At 40.0% G+C, this 24,534-nt stretch overlaps 1 protein-coding gene across 2 annotated transcripts in view; it reads left to right on the top strand.

Moving 5' to 3' along the window:
- The window catches only part of Prex2 (phosphatidylinositol-3,4,5-trisphosphate dependent Rac exchange factor 2), a 288,407-nt gene that overhangs the window by 148,692 nt on the left and 115,181 nt on the right, over window positions 1–24,534 (top strand). For both annotated transcript variants that reach the window (XM_055603275.1, XM_055603276.1), the window contains exons 19-25: window positions 19–104; window positions 4,254–4,390; window positions 6,441–6,558; window positions 8,719–8,903; window positions 10,613–10,774; window positions 18,143–18,365; window positions 18,880–19,087. In XM_055603275.1, the coding sequence (XP_055459250.1) occupies window positions 19–104; window positions 4,254–4,390; window positions 6,441–6,558; window positions 8,719–8,903; window positions 10,613–10,774; window positions 18,143–18,365; window positions 18,880–19,087 (1,119 nt within the window). The remainder of the gene's footprint in view (window positions 1–18; window positions 105–4,253; window positions 4,391–6,440; window positions 6,559–8,718; window positions 8,904–10,612; window positions 10,775–18,142; window positions 18,366–18,879; window positions 19,088–24,534) is intronic.

Below are 24,534 nucleotides of genomic sequence, written 5' to 3'. Positions count from 1 at the left end.
TTTTCTGGTTCCTTTTAGGACAGTCAAGATCCCAGATTCTGCGGATGGGCTTGGGTTCCAGATCAGAGGCTTCGGCCCTTCTGTTGTGCATGCGGTGGGAAGAGGTGAGACATCTGCCCTTGCTTGGGTGAACTGCGTTCTCACATGCTTTGCCTCTTGCCTGTTCAACTGAAACGTTGTCACGGTGTGAGGAAGTGTCATAGCGCTCGGAATTGTCTCCTTTCACTCTAGTAACTCACTGAAAGTACATTCTGGAAATAATATATTCAAGAGTAAAACCTTAAGAATTCAAACCGTGTGTCGTTGCTCAGATCTGCTTTTCCGGCATTCAGGAAAGCCAAAGCAGGATGGTTCAAATCTGCAGCCAGCTCGGGTGAGAGTAAGACTTTTCTCCAAACACACGAGAGAGCTGGAGAGATTGCTCAGGAGGTGATGTACTTGCCCGCAAGCCTGAGATTGTGAGTTAAGATCACTAAGACTCACATTAAAAACAAAATGCCAGGAAGACCTTTGTGTGTCAGCAATTATCTCTAATCCCAGCTCTGGGGAACTCCCTGGGCTTTCTGGCTGTCTTATACAGCCTGATGACAAATTCTAGGTTCAGTGAGAGACTCGGCTCAAAAACTGAGGTACAGTGATCTAGGAAGGACACCTGGTACCAATCTCTGGTCTCCACATGAGCATACATATGTACATACCACACACACACACACACACACACACACACACACACACACACACACCACATACCACACAAACATTCCTCACACACATACTCACTCATACTCACATAACTCTCACACACACATACACATAAAGTCATTCACAAAACCCGTTAATAAATAAATAAATAGCACCCCCAAAATCCTTTAGCATATTTATTTTTATTTATTTTTTTATTTTTACAATTCTTAGAACACATTTTTATTGGTGATTTGCCACAAGATGTAAATTTTGCCCCCAAAGCCTCACCTCTGATCTATTATGATGACAAAACTGCAATGTGTACTTATATTCTGATTCCTTCATTCTATTTATTTATTCATTTATTACAGTTCATTCACTTTGTATCTCAGCTGTAGCCCCCTCCCATATCTCCTCCCAACCTCACCCTCCCTCCCTCTTCTCCTCCCGTTCCCCTTCCCTAGTGCACTGATAGGGGAGGTCCTCCTCCCCTTCCATCTGACCTTAGTTTATCAGGTATCTTCGGAACTGGCTGCATGGTCTTCCTCTGTGGCCTGGCAAGGCTGTTCCCCCCTCAGGGGGTGGTAGTCAAAGAGCCAACCCCTGAGTTTATGTCAGAGACAGGCCCTGTTCCCCTTACAAGGGCTTTGGTATATTATTATCATTACAAATTTAATTGAAGAATGACAACCACAGTCATGATTTTTTTTTGTACATTTTGGTTTAAATTAATGATAATTTTAAGGTTATATATTTGTATTTTTCTTAGCAGCAAATATATTTTAGGGTTTTGGGCAGTAATTTAAAAATGTGAGTTTTCAGGCTTTGTAGACTCCTGTAAGCTTGATATCCTGGTGCTATACATTTTATTCAACTTTTTTTCTTTGAGTCCTCAGTAAATCTCATCATGAAATTCATTCTAAATCAAATCATTTCAGTGCCTAAAAGCCCGTTTTTATTTTACTTTACTTCTTTGAAAAGCAAATGAGAAATAAAAAGCTCTTGTGTTATGTGTTTTCATTCCATCCTGACACCAGGAACATTTTGAAAGGGCGTTTCTATCAAAATCATATAATATAAAATTAACTAGTGTGCATATGATTAAAAAAGAAACCTTCCTTCAGAAAGAGTATCTTTCCACTTAGAATTCCACAATGGATGGATAAACATTTGAAGCCTTTCTAACAGCTCTTTCAATACTGTAGAACAAATGTATAAGGTGACACAACCCATCCCTTCTGCTTTCACTAGCCCGGAACAGAAGTTTGCCTCGTGCCTGGACACAGTCACCGCAAACCTGAATGTGTGGAGCTGTGGCCCCCATCGCCGAGTGGGTGGCCACTGTGTTCATGCTTTTTGTTTTTTAAATGGGGGGCCCTGTTGTCTTTCCTTCCCAATTTTATTTTAATCCAGTGGTGATTCATTGTCAAATTATGCCACAAGGGTCACCGTGGTCATTCTTGCTAGCATTGCTGCTTCCAGGCCACTAGAGTTCAGCCTTGGATTAATCTAGACATCTTCAGCTCTTTTAACAGCTGGGGGGGGGAGAAAAAAGAAAAAAAGAAACAACACAACACAATCAACTCAGCAGTCTGGCAGAGTTATGGACCCTGTGCTTCCTGGAGTACTGTGTCTCTGTCCTGCTGAGGTCTTGGTGCTATTCAGCTGTCTCTTCACAGGATCCTGCTCTTCTGATTCTTTCTCCTTCTCACCCTTGCCTCCTGACTCCCAAGATGCACTTCTTTCCTACCTCACAGGCACCCAGGCTCTAAGACATGTGTCCTTCAGCATCCTCCAAGTACAATAAAGTTCAGACTCCAGAGCCTCCCCAACAGGCAGCTAGGATGCCTGGAGAGGGGCTCGCTCTCAGTCGGTCTCATTTTCACCCACTGTAACAATTCTTAGCTCACACTCTCCCCAACCAACCCCAAGCTTGCACACAAAATTGTATGTCCAGATGGCTAGTGATTTTCTGACTTAGAGTATTGCTCTCTGCTGAAGTGTCTCTTCTCGCCTAAGGCTCAGTTCAGTTTAGGAAAACCATTTCTAAGGATGAGCCTTAAGAGAGGACTGAACAGAGAAAAAAAAGGTTGTTTTTGTTGTTGTATTGCTTTTTTGTTTGTTTTCTTTTTTGATGAGACAGGGTGTACATCTCTGTGTAGTCTTGGCTGTCCTGGACTCGCTTTGTAGACCAGGCTGGCCTCAGACTCACAGAGATGTGCCTACATCTGCCTCTCCGAGTGCTAGGATTACAGGCATGTGCCACTGTGCCTGGCAAAAATGTGTATTCTTAAATATAAAAGTTTAAAAATTTGTTTGTGATTCTTTTATGAGTGAATTGCTTGCAATAGAAATCTTTTCCACTATATGGTAACTTTTATGGACATTGGTTTTATATATGTGTGTGTGTGTGTGTGTGTGTGTAAAAATTCATTAACAATCTTTGTTCATGTTGATTTTGCTCAGACTTAAGAAAATCTTAAGTCTACAGTTAGGACATGCCATGTTCATATGAACATAGATACATTTGCATTGGTACAGATTTATGTGCCTGTGCACAAAAAGTGACTGGACGATTGATGGCTGTTTAATTCCATTGCTCACAGTTCTCTGGTTCCCAAACTCTCATTTATCTTCCAGAAACCAGTCCTAATTGCTTATTGATTTGATTTTTTTTTCCGTACAAATTTCTTTTTAGGACTAGGGAGATGATTCAATTGAAGTGCTTGCACTGTTTGTTGGACCTGAGTTCGAATCTCCAGCACCCACATTTAAAAACAAAAACAAAGAAACCAAGCAAACAACAACAACAAAACTAGTTCACTCCTAGAAGTCTAGCACTGGAGAGACAGAAATAGGATAGCTCCGGGGGCTTGCTAGACAGCCAGTCTAGCTAATAATTTAACTTCAGGGTGGGTGGGAAAGCCCCATTCCAAAAAATAAAGTGAAAGGTAATCTAAAAAGCACTCATTATTGACTTTTTGTCTATGCTTGCAATACACACACACACACACACACACACACACACACACACACACACACACAGAGAGACACATGTGCATGTGTGCCATTCACATGAACATGCACACCTATGCACACACAGAAGAAAGACTGCAAGATTTCAAAGAATTCATTTTTATGTGCACATTAAATTGTTGGTGTTTGAAAAACAAGAGTAATATTATCTCAGCATTAAGGGTTTTGTAAGCAAAGTAAATAAAGTGTATGTTTCTGGTCTTCCACATTTTTTTTTTTTTACCATATATTTAGAAAGTTAGATTGACTAGACATTGAAAGAGAAACATCTGATTAGCCTGTAAGGGTCACTCTGCGATACTCCTTCAAAATAATTACTGTGGAGGCAGTGGAATATTGTATTAATCCCAGTTTGGATCTTGGGTAAAGAGCCAGAAAGATTGAGGGTCACTGTTCTCTGAACTAGATTCATCAGGAACATTTTAGGTATGCGTTGATAGTTTCCAATGGCTTCCATTGTTCTGCACTTGATGCTGGGGTATTCTTTTGTGGACATTTGATTTTGACAGTTTCCCTTGTTTATTTATATAAAGGTACCGTGGCTGCAGCAGCTGGCCTTCACCCAGGACAGTGTATTATCAAAGTAAATGGAATCAATGTCAGCAAAGAGACACATGCCAGTGTCATCGCACACGTGACAGCCTGCCGGAAATACAAGCGTCCAATGAAGGTACATTCAGGATCAGATTTAACTGAAAACTTGCGTGAAATATTTCAGGGACAGCATAGGCTAATGCATGTAAAGCTTTTGGTCTTCAATTTTCTTCCGATTTAAGCACAGCACTGTGAATTTCATTATGAATGTTTTATCTTATGAGTTAAGCCTAAGTGGTTTTGGCTATGTTTAAAAAATTACATTTTTATCATTACATGTTATTCTTATACCCTAATTGCTTGTTTAAAAACAGGTTCTGGGGCATTTTCCCCTCTTCCTTCTGTCCCTCTTTCCTTTTTAAATGCCATCGTGCCTGGGGGCTGAAGCAAGGATTGGATGCATACAAGACAGCAAGACAAGTTCCCACCAATGAGCTCCTTTCCTAGCTTGTGTTTCTGCTAAGAGTTTACCAGTGTTAAGTCTACAGCTATGAAATGTTTTCTTGAGATACTTTAGAATATATAGTGGTCAAGAGTGTGTGTGTGTGTGTGTATATATATATATATATATATATATATATATATATATATATATATATATATACGCTTCATGACAAAAATTCTATGAAACAGTATTGACTGTAGATTTTATAGAGTTAATTTTTAGATGTAACTGAATTTGAATTTTTTATAATTTTTTTTTTAGTTTGATCACAGGTTATTTACTTTGTATCCCAGCCATAGCCCACTCCCTCATTCACTTCCAGTCCCACAATCTCTCCCTCATCTCCTCCCTGCCCCTTTCCAAGTCCACTGATAGGGGAGGTCCTCCTCCCCTTTCATCTGACCCTAGCTTATCGCCAGGACTGGCTTCAGTGTCCTCCTCTGTGGCCTAGCAAGGCTGCTTCTCCCTCGGGGTGGGGGAAGGTCAAAGAACCTGACATTGAGTTCATGCCAGAGACAATCCCTGTTCCACTAACTAGGGAATCCACTTGGATACTGAGCTGCCATGGGCTATGCAGTTTCATCTTTTGGTGGCATTTAACGGATCAGAGGATAACACTTAAAAATTCAAATCCATGGTTGGAGAAACAGTCTCATAAAAGACCCCTGTGCCCAGATATATTTGGTCCTTGTGGAGCTCCTGTCCTCTCTAGGTTGTACTAACTCCCCCTTCTTTCTATGATGCCCTGCACTCTGCAGAAGTTTTGGTTATGAGTCTCAGCATCTGTTTTGATACACTGCTAGGTAGAGTCTGTGTCTGTAGTGTTGAGGATTGGGCCTAGAGCCTCATGAATATAAGGCATGCCCCTATTCCCGAGTTCTACCACATCTACAAAACCTAGCTCTCATTTTAGTGATTTATAGCAGCACACTAGCTAGAACAATTGTGGAGCTGATTCAGAGAAAAGTCATTGTGACACATTATATTACACTTAAGTAGTTGAGTTCAATTTGATTTATCATCTTATTTATAAACCGTAAAGCCATGGAACCCTTGAAGCGTTTATTTGGAAATAATTTCATCTGTCTTGTCTCTCTAAATAAGATTGGAACTGCTGTTCAATTAAAATGTAGGATGAGTTATGTACGATAGGAAAGGATGTCCCATGACTTGGAAATTCAGTACGGTGAGAGATGTTCTTCCAAACTCTCACACTTGTTTGATTCATAATACCATTAATATATTAAACATAAGTGTCTGTTAGGACCTTAAAATGGTGTGCATAATTATAGATAATTGGTGCTGCAAATAATTGCCCATTAGCATTTGCTTATTCTAAGGTATAATTTATATCTCACTTAAAAGTATGCTTGAGACCTTCAGTAAGACATTTGAGAACTGTATCCTATTTTAAGGAGTGCATCTTAACGATAAATATGTAGAGCACATCTGAAGATAATTTAAGATAGAAAAAGTCGGCATGTTGAATTGTCATTGGCTGTCCTTTCTGATATTTTATTTCTTTTTTCAAATTTTATTTACTTCATTGTTAAACTAGAAAAATGAACAGACAAGCTGCTCAAGCGTCTCTCTAAAGTGGGGCTATGAAGTTAATACACATTCTGGCAACTGTACAGTGTCTCTGAGAGTTCTTCCTTCCCTCCCCTCCCCTCCTTTCCAGCAAGATTCCATACAGTGGGTTTATGATAGCCTTGAGAGTGCTCAGGAAGACCTCCAGAAGTCCCACTCAAAGCCCCATGGAGACGAGGCAGGGGATGCTTTTGACTGCAAAGTAGAAGGTAGGTAGCTTTTTTTTTCCCCTGTGTGCCTGTGCTATTCTTTTTCATAGTCCTTGTTTCTGCTCCCAGGTACCAGGGTCTTATATTTTCGAGTTGTGACTTGATGCCAAATTTATATGTCATTTCAGACATGTAAGCAGTACCGGAGTGGTTGACATGTAATGCTATATCCTATTTTGTAGATTGGGTATTTATTTGTTTATTTATTTATTTAGGGTTCACCTACTTTGTGATCCAGGCTAGCCCAGAATATGCAATGTTCTTCCTGCCTTTGCCTCCTAAAAGAGGGGTTACAGATGTGCTTTGCATGCTCTGCAGCAGGCCGCCCTTCAGGCTTTTTCTAGATTTTTCTCATTTAGCCATCAAAACAGAAAGTTTCACCAGGTACCTGATACACTCTTTTGGGAAGAAGAAATTGAACGATTGAACGTGTCTAGGTCAAGGGTCTGGTGGGCTAGTGAAGTCTTGGAGCAAGGTGAGATGGGGATCCAACCTAGAATTTCCTTCTTGGAGGTGAATGCCATTTAAACATTTCTATTTCTATGTGGCTCACCCATAGCAAGCTCCCAGGAAGCCAGGCAGAAATGCAGATTCTCTGCCTCCACCCCAGGCCTGATGGATCAGGTCCCCATTTTCATAAGATCTGCTTCATATAGTCATGAACATATAAGAAGACGTAGTGTTGATATAGTCTGTAGCTCTTTCAAAGTAGACCCCTGGCTCAAGTAATTTTTATTATAGCTCCACCTTGACAATATGGGAAGAGGTAGGTATATGTACATTTAACACACCCGCACTCACCCAGGGAAGGATGCCAAGCTTCAACTACTGAGCACGTGTGTATCGTAAGAACTATCCCAACCTCGTCAGAACAGTAATGTTGTTAGGATAAGATAAAATGCTGTTTACTCAGGAATTAGGTCCTGAGGCTTTTATTCTGCATTTGGGGTAAGCTGGCACTGGTCCACATCAAAAGGAAGATTGGTTTATGTGACAGTTAGAAATTGAAATGGAGATTTGTTTTCTTTAAAGTAACCTGCTATTTTAAATTAGCATGAATACACTTCTATTCCCCTTGTAGGACTCTGGTCCTAAATAAGTATTTCATTTTCTCTCACGGTGTATCTACTATAAAGCCACACAATAGTTTATATTGTGGAATTATAGGTATTTGTTTCCTAGCTTTCTGAATGTAGGCTAAACAGAGTGTAGTTAAAATTTCTGGAAGGAATTTTGGTCTAGTGAATAATGATGGGCTTTCCCCATGACTTCTCTCTTCAGTATGCTGCCCGGGAAACTTCAAGCATCTGGGAATAAAAATGATTCTTGATCTCCTTCCTGCCTCTGAAATATGACCAGCTTTGTGGTTTTCTGTGGTTATTTGATCCTTTGAGCAGATTTTCACCCCAAGTTTGAGATGATTTTAAAATCTCTGACTTTGATTCATACACACTTTGAAAAAAGACTTTTGCCTTTTTGTTATTTTGTGTGCATCAGTGTTTGCCTGCATGTGTATGTATGTGCACTGAGTGCATGCCCTGGTGCCTGTGGAGGCCAGGAGAGGGTTATGAGCCAACATATGGATGCTGGGAACTGGACCTAGAGCAGAGAGTTAAGAGCAGAGAGTTCTCTTAACTGCAAAGCCTTCTCTCCAGCTCCTCCAATTCATCTTAAGTGGAAAAAGATGCAGTTCCCTCTATAGTGTTTATATTGGTGTAAATCAGTATCTCTGTGGTCCACTGATCAAAGTGATATATCAATCAGACTGGTTAGGTTTAAGTGGCAATATTTGAATCTGTCAAATACTTAATTTAATTTTTTAAAGCTTTAACAGGAATAGATATGCCATTTATCATGTCTAACTTAACAGCCTTTAAAGGACTCTTAAAAATATAAAGACTCTCTGGACATCCTGGCACATGTCTTTAATCTCAGCACTTGGGAGGAAGGACCAGGTAGATCTCTGTGTGTTCAAGGGCAACCTGGCCTACATAGTAAGTTCTAGGTGATCCAAGGCCATGTGTAAGGCCCTAAATAAAATAAAATAAAATAAAATAAAATAAAATAAAATAAAATAAAAGTAATTAAAAAGTCAGATATTCAGGATGACTTGATGATGAGGAGAAACCCTGAGCTGGAGATATTAACATTGTATTCCAGAAGTCATCGACAAGTTCAGCACCATGGCCATCCTGGACGGCAAGAAGGAGCACGTGAGCCTGACGGTGGACAACGTCCACCTGGAGTACGGGGTTGTGTATGAGTACGACAGCACGGCGGGCACTAAGTGCAACGTTGTCGAGAAGATGGTGGAGCCCAAAGGGTTCTTCACCCTCACTGCCAAGGTATGCATGACTCTGTGACCACAAGACCCTTCTAAATAAATACCCCTGCTGTGTCTGCTTTATTACGCAGAATGACTGCAGGCTGCAGCAGGCAGTTTACTCACCTCGCCTCCTTATTCAGTATGTACCAGATTCTTCTCGTTGATCCTTGGAGCTGAGTATTGAGTTAGGTGAGACTCCTGCCCAGGCAAGGCTTAACTGACATGGTGAAGACTTTGTTGTATCTTTTATCATTGCTATGCTCTTAATTCAGATCAAAGAATATAGAGTCCGGATAATTTTCACAATAGCTTTTAAAATGTATATGATTTATGAGTGCTTCATGTTATGAAATTAAAAAAAATTATGTCGAATTATTTAAGTGCCAAGTTATTGGCAAACTTAGAACCCAGTTTGTAAATAGATCCACAGGTGTCTTCTTAGTTGTTTGTGAATGATGATGTCAGGTGGTCCTTAGGTGAAAGCAGGGTGGAAGAAGGAGGAAAGATCATTAAATCTGAATGGAATGGCATGTACTATGAAAGAGGTTAATCTCCTGGCCCTTCTACTAGATCCGGATGTGCCCTCTTCACATCTGGGCTTTTAGTGTTTCAGTTGACCTTTCTATCCCTGTGATAACTTTGGCTTCACAAGTTGGAGAGATAAGATACAGATTCTTGACCTGTATTTGTTGGTTTTAATTATTGTTTCAAATATATATTGTTGAAACTGTACCTGTAACATTCATTTAAAAAATTTAAGTAGGAAAATTAGTGTCGTGGTCCAAAGGAGTTATATTTAAATAATCATGTTTTAATTTTCTAAATGTTAACTTAAAGCACACATTGTAATGTTATAAATTAGGATCACTTTAATATAACAAATTTTTCTCCACCCCCTCCCAAAGGCTAATATGAATTCCTTTTAGTTTTTTTTTTTATTATTGAAAGTAGATTTCTTTCGTATAATATATTTTGATTAAGGTTCCTCCTCCCCATCTTTTCCCATATTCTCCCTACTTCCCCATCCACCGAAATCTACACATCTTTCTTTCTCTTATTAGAATACAAACAGGCATTGATGATGATGACGATGATGATGATGATAAACAGGAAGGGACAAAATGAACAAAACAAAACGAAATGAACAGAGGCAAAGAAACAGCACTAGGAACACATAGAAAGAGTAAGACACACGCATTCTCATACACAGAAAATCCATAAAAACAAAATCAGAAACCATGACACATAAGCTAAAGATCTGTATGGATCTGTAAGCAAATGCCTAGACAAAGCATTGCGAGAACTTTTTATTTATTCAGACTCTCAGCAGGCAGTTTGCTCACCACATTCTCTGTGGCCCATCTCAGTCACAAGGCCCATCTAAGAATGAGCGCTTTCTTGTAGTTTGCTGCTGTTGTTGCTCTGCCACAGAAATGAGAGGGGAAATAGTCTGGGTGAATGTTTCTGACAGCCGCTCAGGAGATGTGTACCCCCATTAGAGTGAGCTGATTTATCCAGCAGGAAGTCTTTGAAATCGGCCTTGGCTCCCTGAGCAGGCATTTATCATCAGGAGAAGGTGAAACCCGGGATTCCAAACAGACAGGTCCCATCAGTTTACAGGGTGTGCCTTTGGGCCCCTTAAGCCGAGCAACTGCAGTGCTAACTTACGGAAATTGTACGTACTACCTTTTGAAGCTACTTTTCTTTTGTGTATATTTATTGCTACAGATTCTGGAAGCCCTAGCCAAAAGTGATGAGGGTTTCGCACAAAACTGCACCAGCCTTAATTCTTTGAATGAAGTGATAGCTGCTGACCTTCAGAGTAAATTCAGCACCATGTGCAGTGAAAGGATCGAACACGTACACCACAGGATATCCAGCTACAGAAAGGTAAATAGTCTGAACTTCTCGTGAGATTTTTATTGAAGTTATTGTTTGAGTCACATTTAAATAACCTCCTAATAAATTCTTTAAGCACTTGTTAGTATTCATTTACTGAAATAACATTTATATAATTTTCTTGATCAGTTGTCTGTTTAGGTAAAAGAATGCTTGAGACTAAATAGGGTTTTTTTTGTTTTGTTTTGTTTTGTTTTTTCCCCTTGAAGGTCCTTTGCACATATATCATAGGGTCTAGTGTTGTGTATATAAATTCCTGTGTCTCTGTTTCTATATGTGTTTTTTCTTTGGCTCTTTTTTTTCTGGTAGTTTGTTTGTTTCATCTTATTCTGGGTGGTTAGTTTTTATTTTATCTTATTTTCTTTTTATTTTTTTTAATGTTTTATTCTTTAGGTGCTTGTTTGTACTTTAATGAGAGAGAGAAAGGAAAGGTGGAGTTTTGGGTGGGTAGGCAGTCAGGGCTCTGGGAAGAGTTGGGAGGAGAAACTATAATAAAAATGTATTGTACAAAAGTTTATTTCCAATACAAATAAACATAAGAGAAAAAAATGAACAAGGAAAAAAGTCATATGAAAATAGATGCCAAGATCCTATGTAGTTGATGAAATTGAATGCTATATCTGGCCTTCTGCATCATGGTAGCCTAAATGAAAAGGTAAATAATCTGTTATACTTATCAAAATCCCTGTCATATATGTATGTATGTGTATTCATGACTGTCTTACTTAGGGTTATTATTGGTGTGATGAAATACCATGACCAAACGCAACTTGGGGAGGAAAGGAATTATTTGGCTGTGCATCATGGAAGACAGACAGGACAGGAACTGAAACAGGGCAGGAACCTGGAGGCAAGAGCAGATGCCGAGCCACAGAGGGGCCCTGCTTACTGTGTTGCTCCCCATGACTTGCTCAGCCTGCTTTCTTATAGGATCTAGGACCATCAGCCCAGGGATGGCACCACCCACAATGCACTGGGTCCTCTTCCATCAGTTAATAATTAAATAAATGCCCTACAGGATGGCTTATAGCAGAGGCATTTTCTCAGTTGGGGTTCCCTCCTCTCAGCTGACTTTAGCTTGTTTGAAGTTGACCTAAAACTAGCCAGCACAATAGCCTATCTTGGGCTCATTTTCTAAGGGAAATCTTTCATACTAGTTTTTTTTTTTTAATTTTCCAGAATTTATACTTGAACACTGTATTTACGTCATTTCCACCTCTCACTCTCCTCCCATGCTTCCCCTACTTAATCTCAAATTCATAACCTCTATTCCTCTCTCTGTTTCTCCCTGTGTGTGTGTGTGTGTGTGTACCTACTGAGCCCACTTAGCGTTGCTTGTCCGTACATGTTTAGGATTGATGTTTTGGGGCTGGATAATCTATCAGGAAGCTTATCCTTGAAGAAAACTGTTTTTACCTCTGTCTACAGCCGTTTATTGTCAGTAGCACTTCATCAAGGGCTGTGGCCTAATGAACGTTCTCCCATCCACATTGCTTAAGCAACCACTGTGTTGAGCTTTCATGAGTGTGTATCGCTGTCAAGATCACTCTTTCTAGCAGCAGATATCCTGTTCTTCTGGCTCTTAGAATCTTTCCTCCCTCTCTTCTGTGATTTTTTTTTCCTGACTCACAGATGTAGAGGTTACATTGTAGATGTACCAGATGAGGCTGGGTCCCCAAGGTCACGAATTCTCCTCATCTAGACCAGTTGCCGCACCAGGTTTTGTAGAGGCAACACGACGAAGTGTCATAGGTAGTGCTCATGAACAGGCCTCTGCAAAGAATTATGAAAATGAATGGAGTACTTTGCGTGGCAGACTATTTCAAGCGCTTAGGTCCTTGGCTCTATGTTCCATAACAAAAGCAAATTTGTTGTAAGATGGGGCAGGAAGAAAATACGTGGCAGCATGGTCCTACATGTTGCCAGTAGGGGCACAAGGAAGTGTCAATTGAGGATTCCTGGCCTCTCACACTTAGCAGCTTATTGAAAAGGAAGATCAGAGTGCCTGAAGTGAGAGTAGGCATGCCACTATCACCAGCTGCAAGTCCCACCAAGATGACTGAACGCACTGGCAACATACATCGTGCTTGTGTGAGGTGCTGTCTAGAGCTCTGTAGTACGCAACAGTTTGGCTGTCTTTTACAGGCATCAGGCAATGTGTGAAATAGTTTACAGAATTATTTTACTTCTGTGTGTATGAGTGTGTGTGTGTGTGTGTGTGTGTGTACACCACATGTGTGTGGATACCTGAAAAGGACAGAAGAGGTCATTGGGTCCCCCAGAGCTTAGTTACAGAGGGTTGTGAGCCACTGATGTGGGTTCTAGGAACTGCTCCGGGAAAGCAGCAAGATCTCTTAATATTTGAGGCATCTCTCCAGTTCCCTAGATACATAATTTTACCTAGAATTATTACCAGGAATAATACATTTCCTGTCTCCTTGGTAAAGTAACTGAAGTTCCAAGTTGTCAGGGAACTTGCCTGGCACAGCTGGCAACAGCACTGGTATTTGGAGCTTGTTATTATTATTTTTTATTCTATTCTAACAATGGTTATAGTTTGCTTACCTACATTTGATGTTGTATTATCTTATACAGTTTATATGCCACACAATGTGGGTCAGACTATAAGAATAAAAAAAAAGAATAATAGGGTCTCTGGAAGGGCAAATCACTGGTTTGAATAGTCAACAATAGTATCTCTTATAACGAAAAGACATGTGAGGTGGGATGTGTGTACTGGCTGGTTTTATGTGTCAACTTGACACAAGCTACAGTCATCAAAGGAGGAGCCTCAGTTGAGGAAATGCTTCCATGAGGTCCAGCTATAAGGCATTTTCTCAGTTAGTGATCAGTGAGGGAAGGGCCAGCCTGTTGTGGGTGGTGCCATCCCTGAGCTGGTGGTTCTGGGTTCTATAGAAAAGCAGGCTAAACAAGCCATGAGAAGCAAGCCATTAAGCAGCACCCTCCATGGCCTCTGCATCAGCTCCTGCCTCCAGGTTCCTGTCCTGACTTCCTCCAATGGTGGATCATGATCCAGAAATAGAAGCCAAATAAACTCTTTCTTCTTCAACTTGCTATTTGGTCATAGTGTTTCATTGCATCCATTGAAACCCTCACTAAAGCAGTATGGTAGTGCATATCTTGAATCTTAGCACTCAGCAGGGAGAGGCAGATCAATCTCTGTGACTTTAAGGCCATTGTAATCTATACAGGGCTCCAGGCTACCAGGGCTATAGAATGATGAGGTCCCGTTTCAATGACAACGATGACCACCACAACAAAGGCATGTCGGAGTGACAGGGACAAATGACATTCAAATATTATAGACATGAAACTGGACCAACTGATGGAGAAGATGGATTATTGCCTGGATTAGGAGGGGAGATTTGAGTAGTAATCTCAAATTTGAGATCTGAGTAGTTGTAATCATTAGAAAAATGAATGAAATCACAGTTTTCTAGTGAATGTTTGATTTAAAACAAGGCAGTAAAGTCTTCTTGGGTGAGAGTAGGAGTGGAAATGTTTCAGGTTTTTTTCAACCTGCTTAGATGTAAGCTAGTGGTAACCTGGAATGGTTAAAAGCTCGTGAGATGAAAGATGGAAATATCAACCCTGTCTATGTGTGGGAAGCAAGTCACATGGATATGATGACTTGGTTATGGAAGATTAAGGTCCTGTCATTTCTTATTTCCTGAAATAAAAAAAATAGGTTGGAATAGGGTAAGGAGTATGGGTGCAATGGGCTCAGATGCATATACTGCCAAAATTGTGAAGAGACATCATATTGAGGGGTTTAAAGTATTTTGTATTTCCATGGAATTAAATGGGGTCCTGTGACATTTGAAGGGAGAAATGGCCAGCTGAGTGGGCAGTGCTCACAGGTGATAAATATCACCCCACTGAATTACAGACTGCACTGTGGCATGTGTCACTGGCTGAGTCTCAAAGCTCTGTGCATGCTGAGTCGTGTCCTGCTTCTGCCTGTAGGAGACAACTCTTGTCTCAGATCATGTGGCTGAGGAGATATCTGAATGCTTTCTCACTTACTGTAAAGCAAGAAAAGTCAGGTCACTGTCTAGGCTGTGTTCGTTGTCTCACTTGACCATAAATAAACTTAAAATAGTTGGCTATCTTTTTCATTATAGGAAGATGCAAGGTTAGCACAAAAGTATGTCAAAGACCTTTCCAGTTTGAATGGGATATTGACAATTCGAGTAGCATGTAGAAGATTAATTAGTTCAATGAATCTATCAAGTTCATGTCAACAAGAAACAAAGCCTTTGTGAATGCAGTTTTAATACCTACCTATTTATTTTTGAAGCTATTATTAGCAACATTTTTTTTCTTCCAAATGAAGGCTTCAATGTGTTTCTTTTTGTGAAATAAACAATATCCACGGAACTCATAGATCAGTGTCTTGTTAGCTGTTGTCAGAGAAGCTTCATTCTAAAACAGATGGGAACAAATACAGAGACCAACGGTGCTGCCATTCTGGGCACAAATCCGGGAACCTTTGAAGACATAGGTCTTCATACCTAAACCATAACATTAATTAGGTTTCTAACAGATGTATTTGGTACACACATCAAATTCATACTAGACATTCCAGGATGGGAGACAGTGCTGGTTTCCTGAGGCATTAGGATAGACTTGGCAGAGAAGCTTCTTCCATGCTAATTTTGAATTAGTTCAGAAATAGACCAACACAGGGCTATGATTTCTTTCTGGGTATGGGCTCAGGAACTTCTGTTGTGATATGAACCTGAGATTCTATGTTACTGCACCCAACCCTACCATCTCAAACCAACCCTAGTGTCTAGTCCTACCCCTGACCATTTCATTGCATCAACCTGCCCTTCCCCTTCTGAGACTTTATTAACCTTTCTGATCACCTACCTTGTTTATTATGTGTTGGTTACACAGGCATCATTCCGCATATCTATACTTGTGATGCATATGATTGTTATATGACTGTTTTCTGTATAACAGTATGCACAGTGTTTGCCTGTTCCAGTCCTAGAGTGTGTACTTCACAGGATAGGAAGTTGTGTCTCCAATGTTTAGCTCGGAGCTTTAAACAGATACTTCTCTTTTTGACTAGATGGATGGTTGGTTGAAAGATAAGGCAAGAGTATCTTAACCTTTAAGTGTGGTTGCTGTCATGACATAAGAAAATTTGTTGCTGTGCCTCTCTGTGCCATGAGACCTCAGATCAGACTTTAATTTTGAAATGACAGTAGAAAAGAACTTGGGGTTGAACTTTTGCATCTAAGCCTCCCTTAAATCCTGGATGTGTCTCGGTAGGAAGTAAGGATCTAGAACCAGAATTCCTCTGAGTTCCTTAATTCTTCGCAGTGTACACAGTCATCAAGTTTGGTGGTAATCTTGTTAATAATTCCTTGTATTTCAGGCCATCTTCATTCTCATCCCCACTGTATTGCTTCCCTGAACAATACAGCTAGATACAAGATATGATTTGTAGTAAGAACTTTATAATTCTGTTTTTTTATAAAAAAACATAGAAATATTATAGAAATATGTTTTTGTTTTAATCCCAGGTGTGGAGATATGGGGCTGCTTCGCAGCAGCTCATGATGATTTGCCTCGTGCTCTAGCAGGAATGCGGTTTTGCCAGCTGCAGAGAGTTTTTGATGGTGTGTCGTTTGAAATTCTGGGAACTTTTTAGGGTATATATAAAGATTAGAGTCTCTATAGGTGTGCTGCTGGTTGGTGATTGCATGCTGTCGATCGTGGTTTGTTAAGTAGTTAGGTGCAAAGAAGAAATTAGATATCTTGATGACAAAGATCAAGCTTGCCCTAAGGAATTCAGTGCCCATAATCAGCAGGAAGTAGTTTAAATAATGCTACCTCTTTTCCCCTCTATTCTTTTCCTCTTCTATTTAGTGTTAGCAGGGTTGAAGGGGTGACAGAAAAGGGATAAAGAAGTGCAGAAGAAAGAAGAATCCCAATGTAGTTAATTTTGGCTACAATAAATGGCTTAACATGCACATTATACTATGTATGTATATATTTTTATATACCTCTGTATGCATATAAGATGGGCTTTATCCCAGTTGTGAGCTTATGCTTATGGAATATGATTTTTTAAATATTTGAATTTAACTTAAAATGTCAAAAAAATGGCCAGTGATGGTGTCAATTTTTGTTCTTCTCAATGCCAAAATTATTAGTCAGCTTACCAGCATGAGAAAGTAGGATCATGGCTGTACTTTTAGGAAGAAGAGGTCAGTAGGATTATTTAATACAAATCTCCCTTTTCCGTGAGAGATAAAGATACCGAGTTTCCAAAAGACATCAAAGGCCTTTGAAACTACAATTCATTTGGATTCTCTGAAGTACCTACTTCTTGTACCACAGATGATACCCCATAGATCTTTTCTTCTTCCAGCTGAATGAGAGTAGAGATTCTTCCTAATTATGAGGAAGGCTGCAAGTTCCCTATGATTTGTAGGCAGGGGGATGGAAACTGGCCTAGAATTCATGGAAAACTAATTCCTGATGGTTTTCTAGAGCTGCTGAAGAGAAAAATGTTTGGCCCTGAATAAGAAACATATAGACACACTGAAAATCTTGTACAAAGCCCAGAGTGAGTGGGTAATATTTTGGAAGAGCTATGTACATGCCAGACTGAATTTAGGGAACAAGAGAGAGAGCTTTGAATAAGGGAAAACATACTTAGTGGGACAAGAATGTTTGCCTCACAGACCACAGAAGGAACATAATGAGTCCATTGCAAGCCTCTGCAAGTTTAGGATCACAGAGTAGCCATGCTTGGACACCTTACTGTCAATGGCATGAAAGAAGAGCACAAGACCAACTTCTGGCTGATCCCAGCTATTAAGCTCCACCGTCTGGCAGGATGTATGGGAAGCTCAGGCATCCTGACACTCTGAGCCAACACCTCCGCAGCTTACTGCTGGATCTGCAGACCCATGCTTTGGGTGGCTTTCGGATGGTGCACGGGATAATCCCATCTTTTTCTGCCCTTGACCACCTATAGCTGTACTCTTTTGCTGACTTGCCTAGTTTAAAAAACCTGCTTCCTGCTCTGGTTAGTTTCTCTATTGGGCTCTCTCAGCTACTGGGACCCATGGGACCAAGTGCTAGGTTATATTGTCACCAAGGTTTATTCTCTCTGACACCTAACCCAGAGTCAGCTGATCCATACACAGTTTGCTTTATTGGGATGCCTGGGCATGGAAACGGCCATCTAAATTCTAACATTACAATCTATTTTACTTCGTTCAGGTTGACGTGCCTTAATTTTCTTTTGCTATTTGTTATGGAGGAAGTGTGACTGTGTGTTCAACTGGTTCCCATTTCCTGCTTAATTTACAGTTCTCCCGAGTGCTGAAGAACAGAGCCTGGCCCACCTTTAAGCAGGCCAAACCTAAGATCTCCCCACTGCACAGCAGTGATTTCTGCCCGACCAACTGCCATGTCAATGTGATGGAAGTTTCTTACCCTAAAACATCAACTTCCCTGGGGAGTGCCTTTGGAGTGCAGCTGGATAGTAGGAAACATAGTCATCATGATAAAGAAAGTAAATCTGTAGAGCCAGGTATGTCAGCGTCTGTGATTTTGTCAACTCATGAATAGGAGTTTAGCAATGTGTTGCTAAGCTATTCCTGCATCTTAAAATTTGGTAGATTTCCAGGGCACACAGAGGTCTGTTTTCATAAAGAAAGGATTCTTGGCTATACTTGCTTAGATTGTTTCATATAAGTGTATATAGAATAAGGACAGTTACACTTTCAGCATTTCCCTTTAAGAAGGGGGATTGCTCTTGCTTTCCTTACATGTATGGCTTATCTTGCTGTGAAAGGTTTATATCTGAAATGAATCTATAGCCTTGATAACAGTTCAAAAGAAGGCTGCATGAGGCCACTGTGAATCACTGCAATAGTTCAAGTGAATTAACCATACTTGTAGACTTTATTAACAATGCCTCACAAATTTTAATTTCTGAATTAAGTTTAACGCTGAATGGACATTTTCTTGTATATGAGCTTGGACTTTAGAAGTACTGGACTCCATAAGTAAAAGTTAAATGATGTAGTGATTTCATTTCTTAGGGAAACTGAACCCCATGGTGTATATTCAACACACAATCACAACCATGGCGGCCCCTTCCGGCCTGTCATTGGGACACAAAGATGGCCATGGCCTCCGATACTTGTTGAAAGAAGAAGACTTAAAAACTCAGGACATCTATCAGAAGCACCTGGGCAAGCTCCAGGCTGCAATGAAGGAGGTGGAGATATGTGTTTGTCAAATCGATGAGTAAGTATGCTGTGTCATGCACAGCAATTTGCCTAAACAAAAGTTACACAATACATTGTTTTTGAAATTTGTGTTCAAAAGCTGTGGGAATTTTGTGCTGACCGTAAAGAACTTTTCCATCCCATCTTATCAATGGTATAAAAAGACAATTCATATGGAGAGGAATTTTAAATAATCATTTAATTTCAAGAGAAAGAGGGACACAAGAACAACACTTAAGTCTCATTATAAAAAAAATTGAAACATATATCCAAAGCTGGGCCCGCTGCACACGTCTGTAATCCTAGCTACTTGTGAAGCAGAAGGAAGAGGATCCAACTGGGCTATACAGGGAGCTCAAGACCAGCTGGAGCAATTTAGCAAGACCCTGTCTCAAATAAAAAATGAAAAAAGGACTGGGGAATTCTGGATCAGTGTTAGAACATTTGCCTACATACATGAGCCCTCACATCCAATTTTGAGTACCAAGCAGGGTACATTTAAGAATGTCCTAATGTATATGGCAATTTCCTGGTGTTGTATTTTGCAGTTCAGGAAAACGTATTAGAGTGGATGCTTCTCAGATATTCCTAACTGGTACACCATATAACATAACAAATACTTAACATGTAGTAAGTAAATTAAAGCAAAACTATGTGTTTTTAAGATCAATTCTTTTTTTTTTTTTCTATTCTGATTGAATTAATGGGGCAATAATTTGGAAGTTTTAGCCAAGAGAAGATAAAGGCAGTTCACAAGCTCCTTTGTAACTAGACTCATTGATCATTTTACATAAGAATTTGAGGCGTGAGATGGCCATGAGCCACGGGGGTGTGTCATACCCTGCTGTGTGACTGTGTCTCTATCTAGCAGTTCAGTATCCTGAAGAAAAGGTGGCTTTTGAAAAGTCCAATTTCTCGTGCATGGAAGTAAATGTGTTATAATAATAAATTTCAAATTTATGTTGAAAGTGTAGAAACTAATAAGGAAAGCAATCCACATAGTACCAAATATGCTTGCTCATGTTTTCAAGGAGTAGGCATTATTCAATAGACATGGTAAAATTCTTAAAATATATAGAGGCCTTTATCGTGCATGCTTTATAAAGTTGTTGAATTGTTAGCAGATATGAAGTAAATAGTTTATATACATTCATCACCCTATACTTCCAAAATACTTAGAACATATTCCACAATTTTTAATTTTTTTTCTCTCATATATTACATCCCTACTTCAGTTTTCTTTCCCTCCTCTCCTTCCAACAATACCCCTACCCACCCACTCCTCCTACCTTTCTCTTCAGAAAAGGGCTGACCTCTCAGGGATATCCAACAAGCATGGTATATCAAGTTGCAATAAGACTGGACAAGGCAACCCAATATGAGGCAAAAGGTCCCTACAGCAAGCAAAAGAGTCCAACAGCCCCTGCACCTGCTGTTAGGAGTCCCACGAGAAGACCAAGATACACAGCTATAACATATGTGCAGAGGGCCTAGGTCAGACCCATGCAGGCTCCTGGTTGGTTCAGTTTATGTGAGCCCAGATTAGTTGATTCTGTGGGTTTTCTTGTGATGTCCTTGACCCCTCCACCTCCTAAAATTCTTCCTTACCCTCTTCAGCAGGATTTCCTGAGCTCCTAATGTTTTGCTGTTGGGTGTCCGCATCTGTTTCCATCAGTTTCTGGATGAAGCCTTTCTGATGACAATCGGGCTAGGCACCAGTCTATGAGTATAGCAGAAATCATTTCATTGACTTTTTTTTTTTTTTTTTTTTTTTTTGCCAGTCATGTTGAGTTCTATCATAGTTCTCTGGGCTATCCAGACTCTGGTTCCTGTCTCCCCAGGCATGTTAGGATAGACTCCCTCCCATGGCATTGGTCTCAAGCTGGAACAGTCATTGGTTGGCTACTCCCTCAATTTCTGTGCCACCTGTACCCGGGCACATTTTGTACGTAGATTCGTAAGTTCTTCCTTTAGCCCTCCTTGTTACTGAGGCTCTCTGGGTCTGTGGATTTTAACAGGGTTGTTCTTTACTTTACAGCTAATATCCACGTATAAGTGAGTGCATATTATGTTTGTCTTTCTGGGTCTGGATTTCTTCACTCAGGATGAAATTTTTTCTAGTTCCATTTGCCTGCAAATTTCATGATGTTATTTTTTAATAGCTGAATAATATTTTATTGTGTAAATGTATCCCATTTTCTTTATCCGTTCTTTGGTTGAAGGACATCTAGGTTATTTAGTTTCTGACTATTCTGAACAAAAGTGCTATGAACATAGTTGAGCAAGTGTCTTGTGATAGGATAGAGCGTTCTTTGGATATATATATGAACAGGAGTGGTATAGCTGGGTCTTGAGGTAGATCTCTTCACAATTTTCTGAGATACTGTCATGTTGATTTTCAAAGTGGTCATTCAAGTTTCTATTCACACCAGCAATGAAGGAGTGTTCCTCTTCCTCCACATGCTCACCAACATGATCTAACTTTTGTGGTTTTGATCCTGAACATTCTGACAGGTGTAAGATGGAATCCCAGAGTCACTTTGATTTGCAGTTCCCTGATGGCTAAGGGTGTTGACATATTTTCAAGTTCTTCTTGACCATTTGAGATTCCTCTGTTGAGAACTCTATGTTTAGCTCTGTACCCCATTTTTTTTATCTGCTGTAGGAAAATGTTCTGATGGTGGCTGAACAAGGCACTGGTATATGAGTTTAGCAGAATAGCATTGGAAATAATTTTTTCACTACTTTTTTTTTTTAAAAGTATTTGGCTTTATTCCAGGTCCGTGGGTTGTTTGGTCTCTGGTTTATGATTGCCCAAGCTCTGTTAGGTATGGGATCCATCTTGTGGCCTGGCCTTCAGTCAAATTGGAAATCGGTTGGTTGCTCTTACAAGCTTTGTACCACTATTGCCCTTGCACATTTTACAGGCAGGACATCATTGTAGATCAAAGGGTTTGTGGCTGGTTTGGTGTTCACATTTTTCTTTCAGTAGCATAGATAGTACTTTATTGTACCAAAGATGCTAGGAGTTAGGGGTGACTATATAGGCACCAGCATGGTTTCTCCATTTTCAATGAGTTGTGTAGGTGTTGTCTTTAGCAATGGAGACTTGCTGTGGGTTGTGCAGAGCAACCTATTGTCTTGGTAACAGCGTTGGTTGTTTAGGAATTCCCATGGGAGTCCTTTGGCTAACAACTTAATTGGCTATAACCTAGTTCTGGACTGTAGGCTTTATTTGGTGGCAAGAGATTTCAATTGGGATTCTATCTCCCCCATTATTTGTCAATTTTATTTATATAGCCTTCATATATGCATATATTCTAAGCTTTCTGATCCAGTTTATTTGTATTCTCTATGTTTCTTTTACCTGGATTGGTGTATCCTTCATTTTGTTAGGAAAATTTTCTTCAATGATTCTTTTTTTAATGCTTTGTTTTTTTGATATGAATTTTGATATGAATTTTTTCTTCTTTTCCTATTATTCTTAAGTTGATCTTCTCATAGTGTCTTATTTTTTTTTTATATTTTGTGCCATGAATTTTACAGATTTAACATTTTCTGTAACTGATGTATCCATTTCTTCTATTGTGCCTTCAGTGCCTGAGCCTCTTTCTTCAATATCTTATGTTCTGGTATTGAAGCTTGCCTCTGTAGTTCCCATTTGAATTTTTCATTTCCAGATTTCCCTCAGTCTGGGTTTTTTTCATTGATTCTGTTTTCAATTTCAGGTCTTGAAAGGGATTCATTCATTTCCTCTTTAAAGACCTCTATCATATTTATATAGGTTATTTTACAGCCTGTTTTTTTTTTTTTTTCTCAGGCTTCAGCCATGTTGGAATATTCAGGGCCTGCTATGGTAGTGTTTCTGAACTATAAGGGAGACATATTGTGCTGGCTGTTACTGATTGTGTTTTTATTCTGGTGTCTAGGAATTTGGGAATGGGAAGATTGTAATTGTAGGTGCTGATCTGGTATTGTCATGGTTGGATAGGTGTTTATTTCCTTTGTTTCTGTTTCCTCTCTGATTCTTAGGACAGTGTAGTGGCTGTGTGTTACCTGGAAGGAAAGTCTTCAGGGGTCCGCATAGATGTGGATCCCTGGGTTCTTCCAGGTAAAGCCTGTTTCAGGAAGCTGACATTTAGCTGGTTGACTTCACGGGAGGGATAGCAGGATTGAGGAAAGTCAGGGTGTTCCATCAGGATTTGCTTAGTTAGTACCCTGAGAGTTGGGAGGGGCAGCGTGAGCAGCAACCACATCAAGGGATGAGACTGAGGGGCTTGATTTGGAAGAGCGGAGGGAGAGGTGAAGCTCTACAGTTAGCTACCTGTGTCCCTGGCCAGAGTCCTGTGAGTATCCAGGAAGTCCCTGCTGGAGCTGGGGGCTGAGACAAAGGTATGAGTTGGACAGAGGTTGGTAGGGGAAAATCTGTGGGACCTGCTGGATGTGTATGGAGTGGTAAGGCCGCCACAGATGCTCTTCTCCAGAGCTGAGGATGAGACGGGGACATTGGCTCTGGAAGAGCAGAGGAATGGCGGCAAGCTCTGGTCAGTCTCCCTGCTTCTCTGGCAGGGGGGCAAGTAGAAATATTTTTGTGAAAAAAAAAAGTGAATTAAGGTATTGCTTCACTTGGTTTTTGATCTTTCTATTTAAGGAGCTAGTTTTAGCAATGCCTAGGTTTCAGTGAACTGAAACAAATTAAAATGATACATTCTCAGTTTGAAATTCCCCTATTCTGTTATTATAAAAACCTTTCCCCACTTCTGGGTGCTTATTCAAAAAGTAACAAGGAATGAACAATAGCTGGAGAAGTGCATTTGGCCTTCTTCGTGAACACTGTGTAATTTAATTCTAAATATAAACATCTCCCACATAATTTGATCTGCAGCCTAATTTCTTTAAAACAATGCAGTTGTCCAAATGTCTGTGTTCCCCGTTGACCTTAATACTCAGAGATGCTACAGTGTAGTTGAGCTTAACAAATTATATAAAAGGCTTGTTAACAGATCATTTTCTCTCCATGTAATAATTATTCTTGGTCAGGGTGAAGAAGAAGCTGCTGAGACAGCAAAAGAGAAGTTGCCTAATAAGATCTTGTAGCCAGCCTTCTTTGAGTTATCATCCATTCCTATGAAGGACCTGGTATTGAGGTTGTCTTACTTTGATGTATGGGTACCCTATCACTCCATTACTTCTAGAAATCATGCTTTTTTTCCCTAGCACATAGACATTTTATTCAACCCTTTTACCTAGTTTCAGATCCATCGATGGAAATGAGATGAATTTTCTTTACCGTAACATGACAGAAGGGGACATTGCCGATTAGATGTAGGCGCGGTGGTTTCTGTTTCACTCTGAGCAGCTGAATGATTTTTATCTTTAAATGAGTGATTTATGGTAGATTACACTTGGATATAAGTGAGAGAAAAGACAACTCATAGGTGGCCCAAAATCTTGATGGGAACCTAT

This window comes from Psammomys obesus, unplaced genomic scaffold (genome assembly GCF_907164565.1).
Source record: "Psammomys obesus unplaced genomic scaffold, mPsaObe1.curated_primary_1811, whole genome shotgun sequence".
NCBI classification, from domain to species: domain Eukaryota; kingdom Metazoa; phylum Chordata; class Mammalia; order Rodentia; family Muridae; genus Psammomys; species Psammomys obesus.
This window is presented reverse-complemented; position numbering and strand designations above follow the sequence as displayed.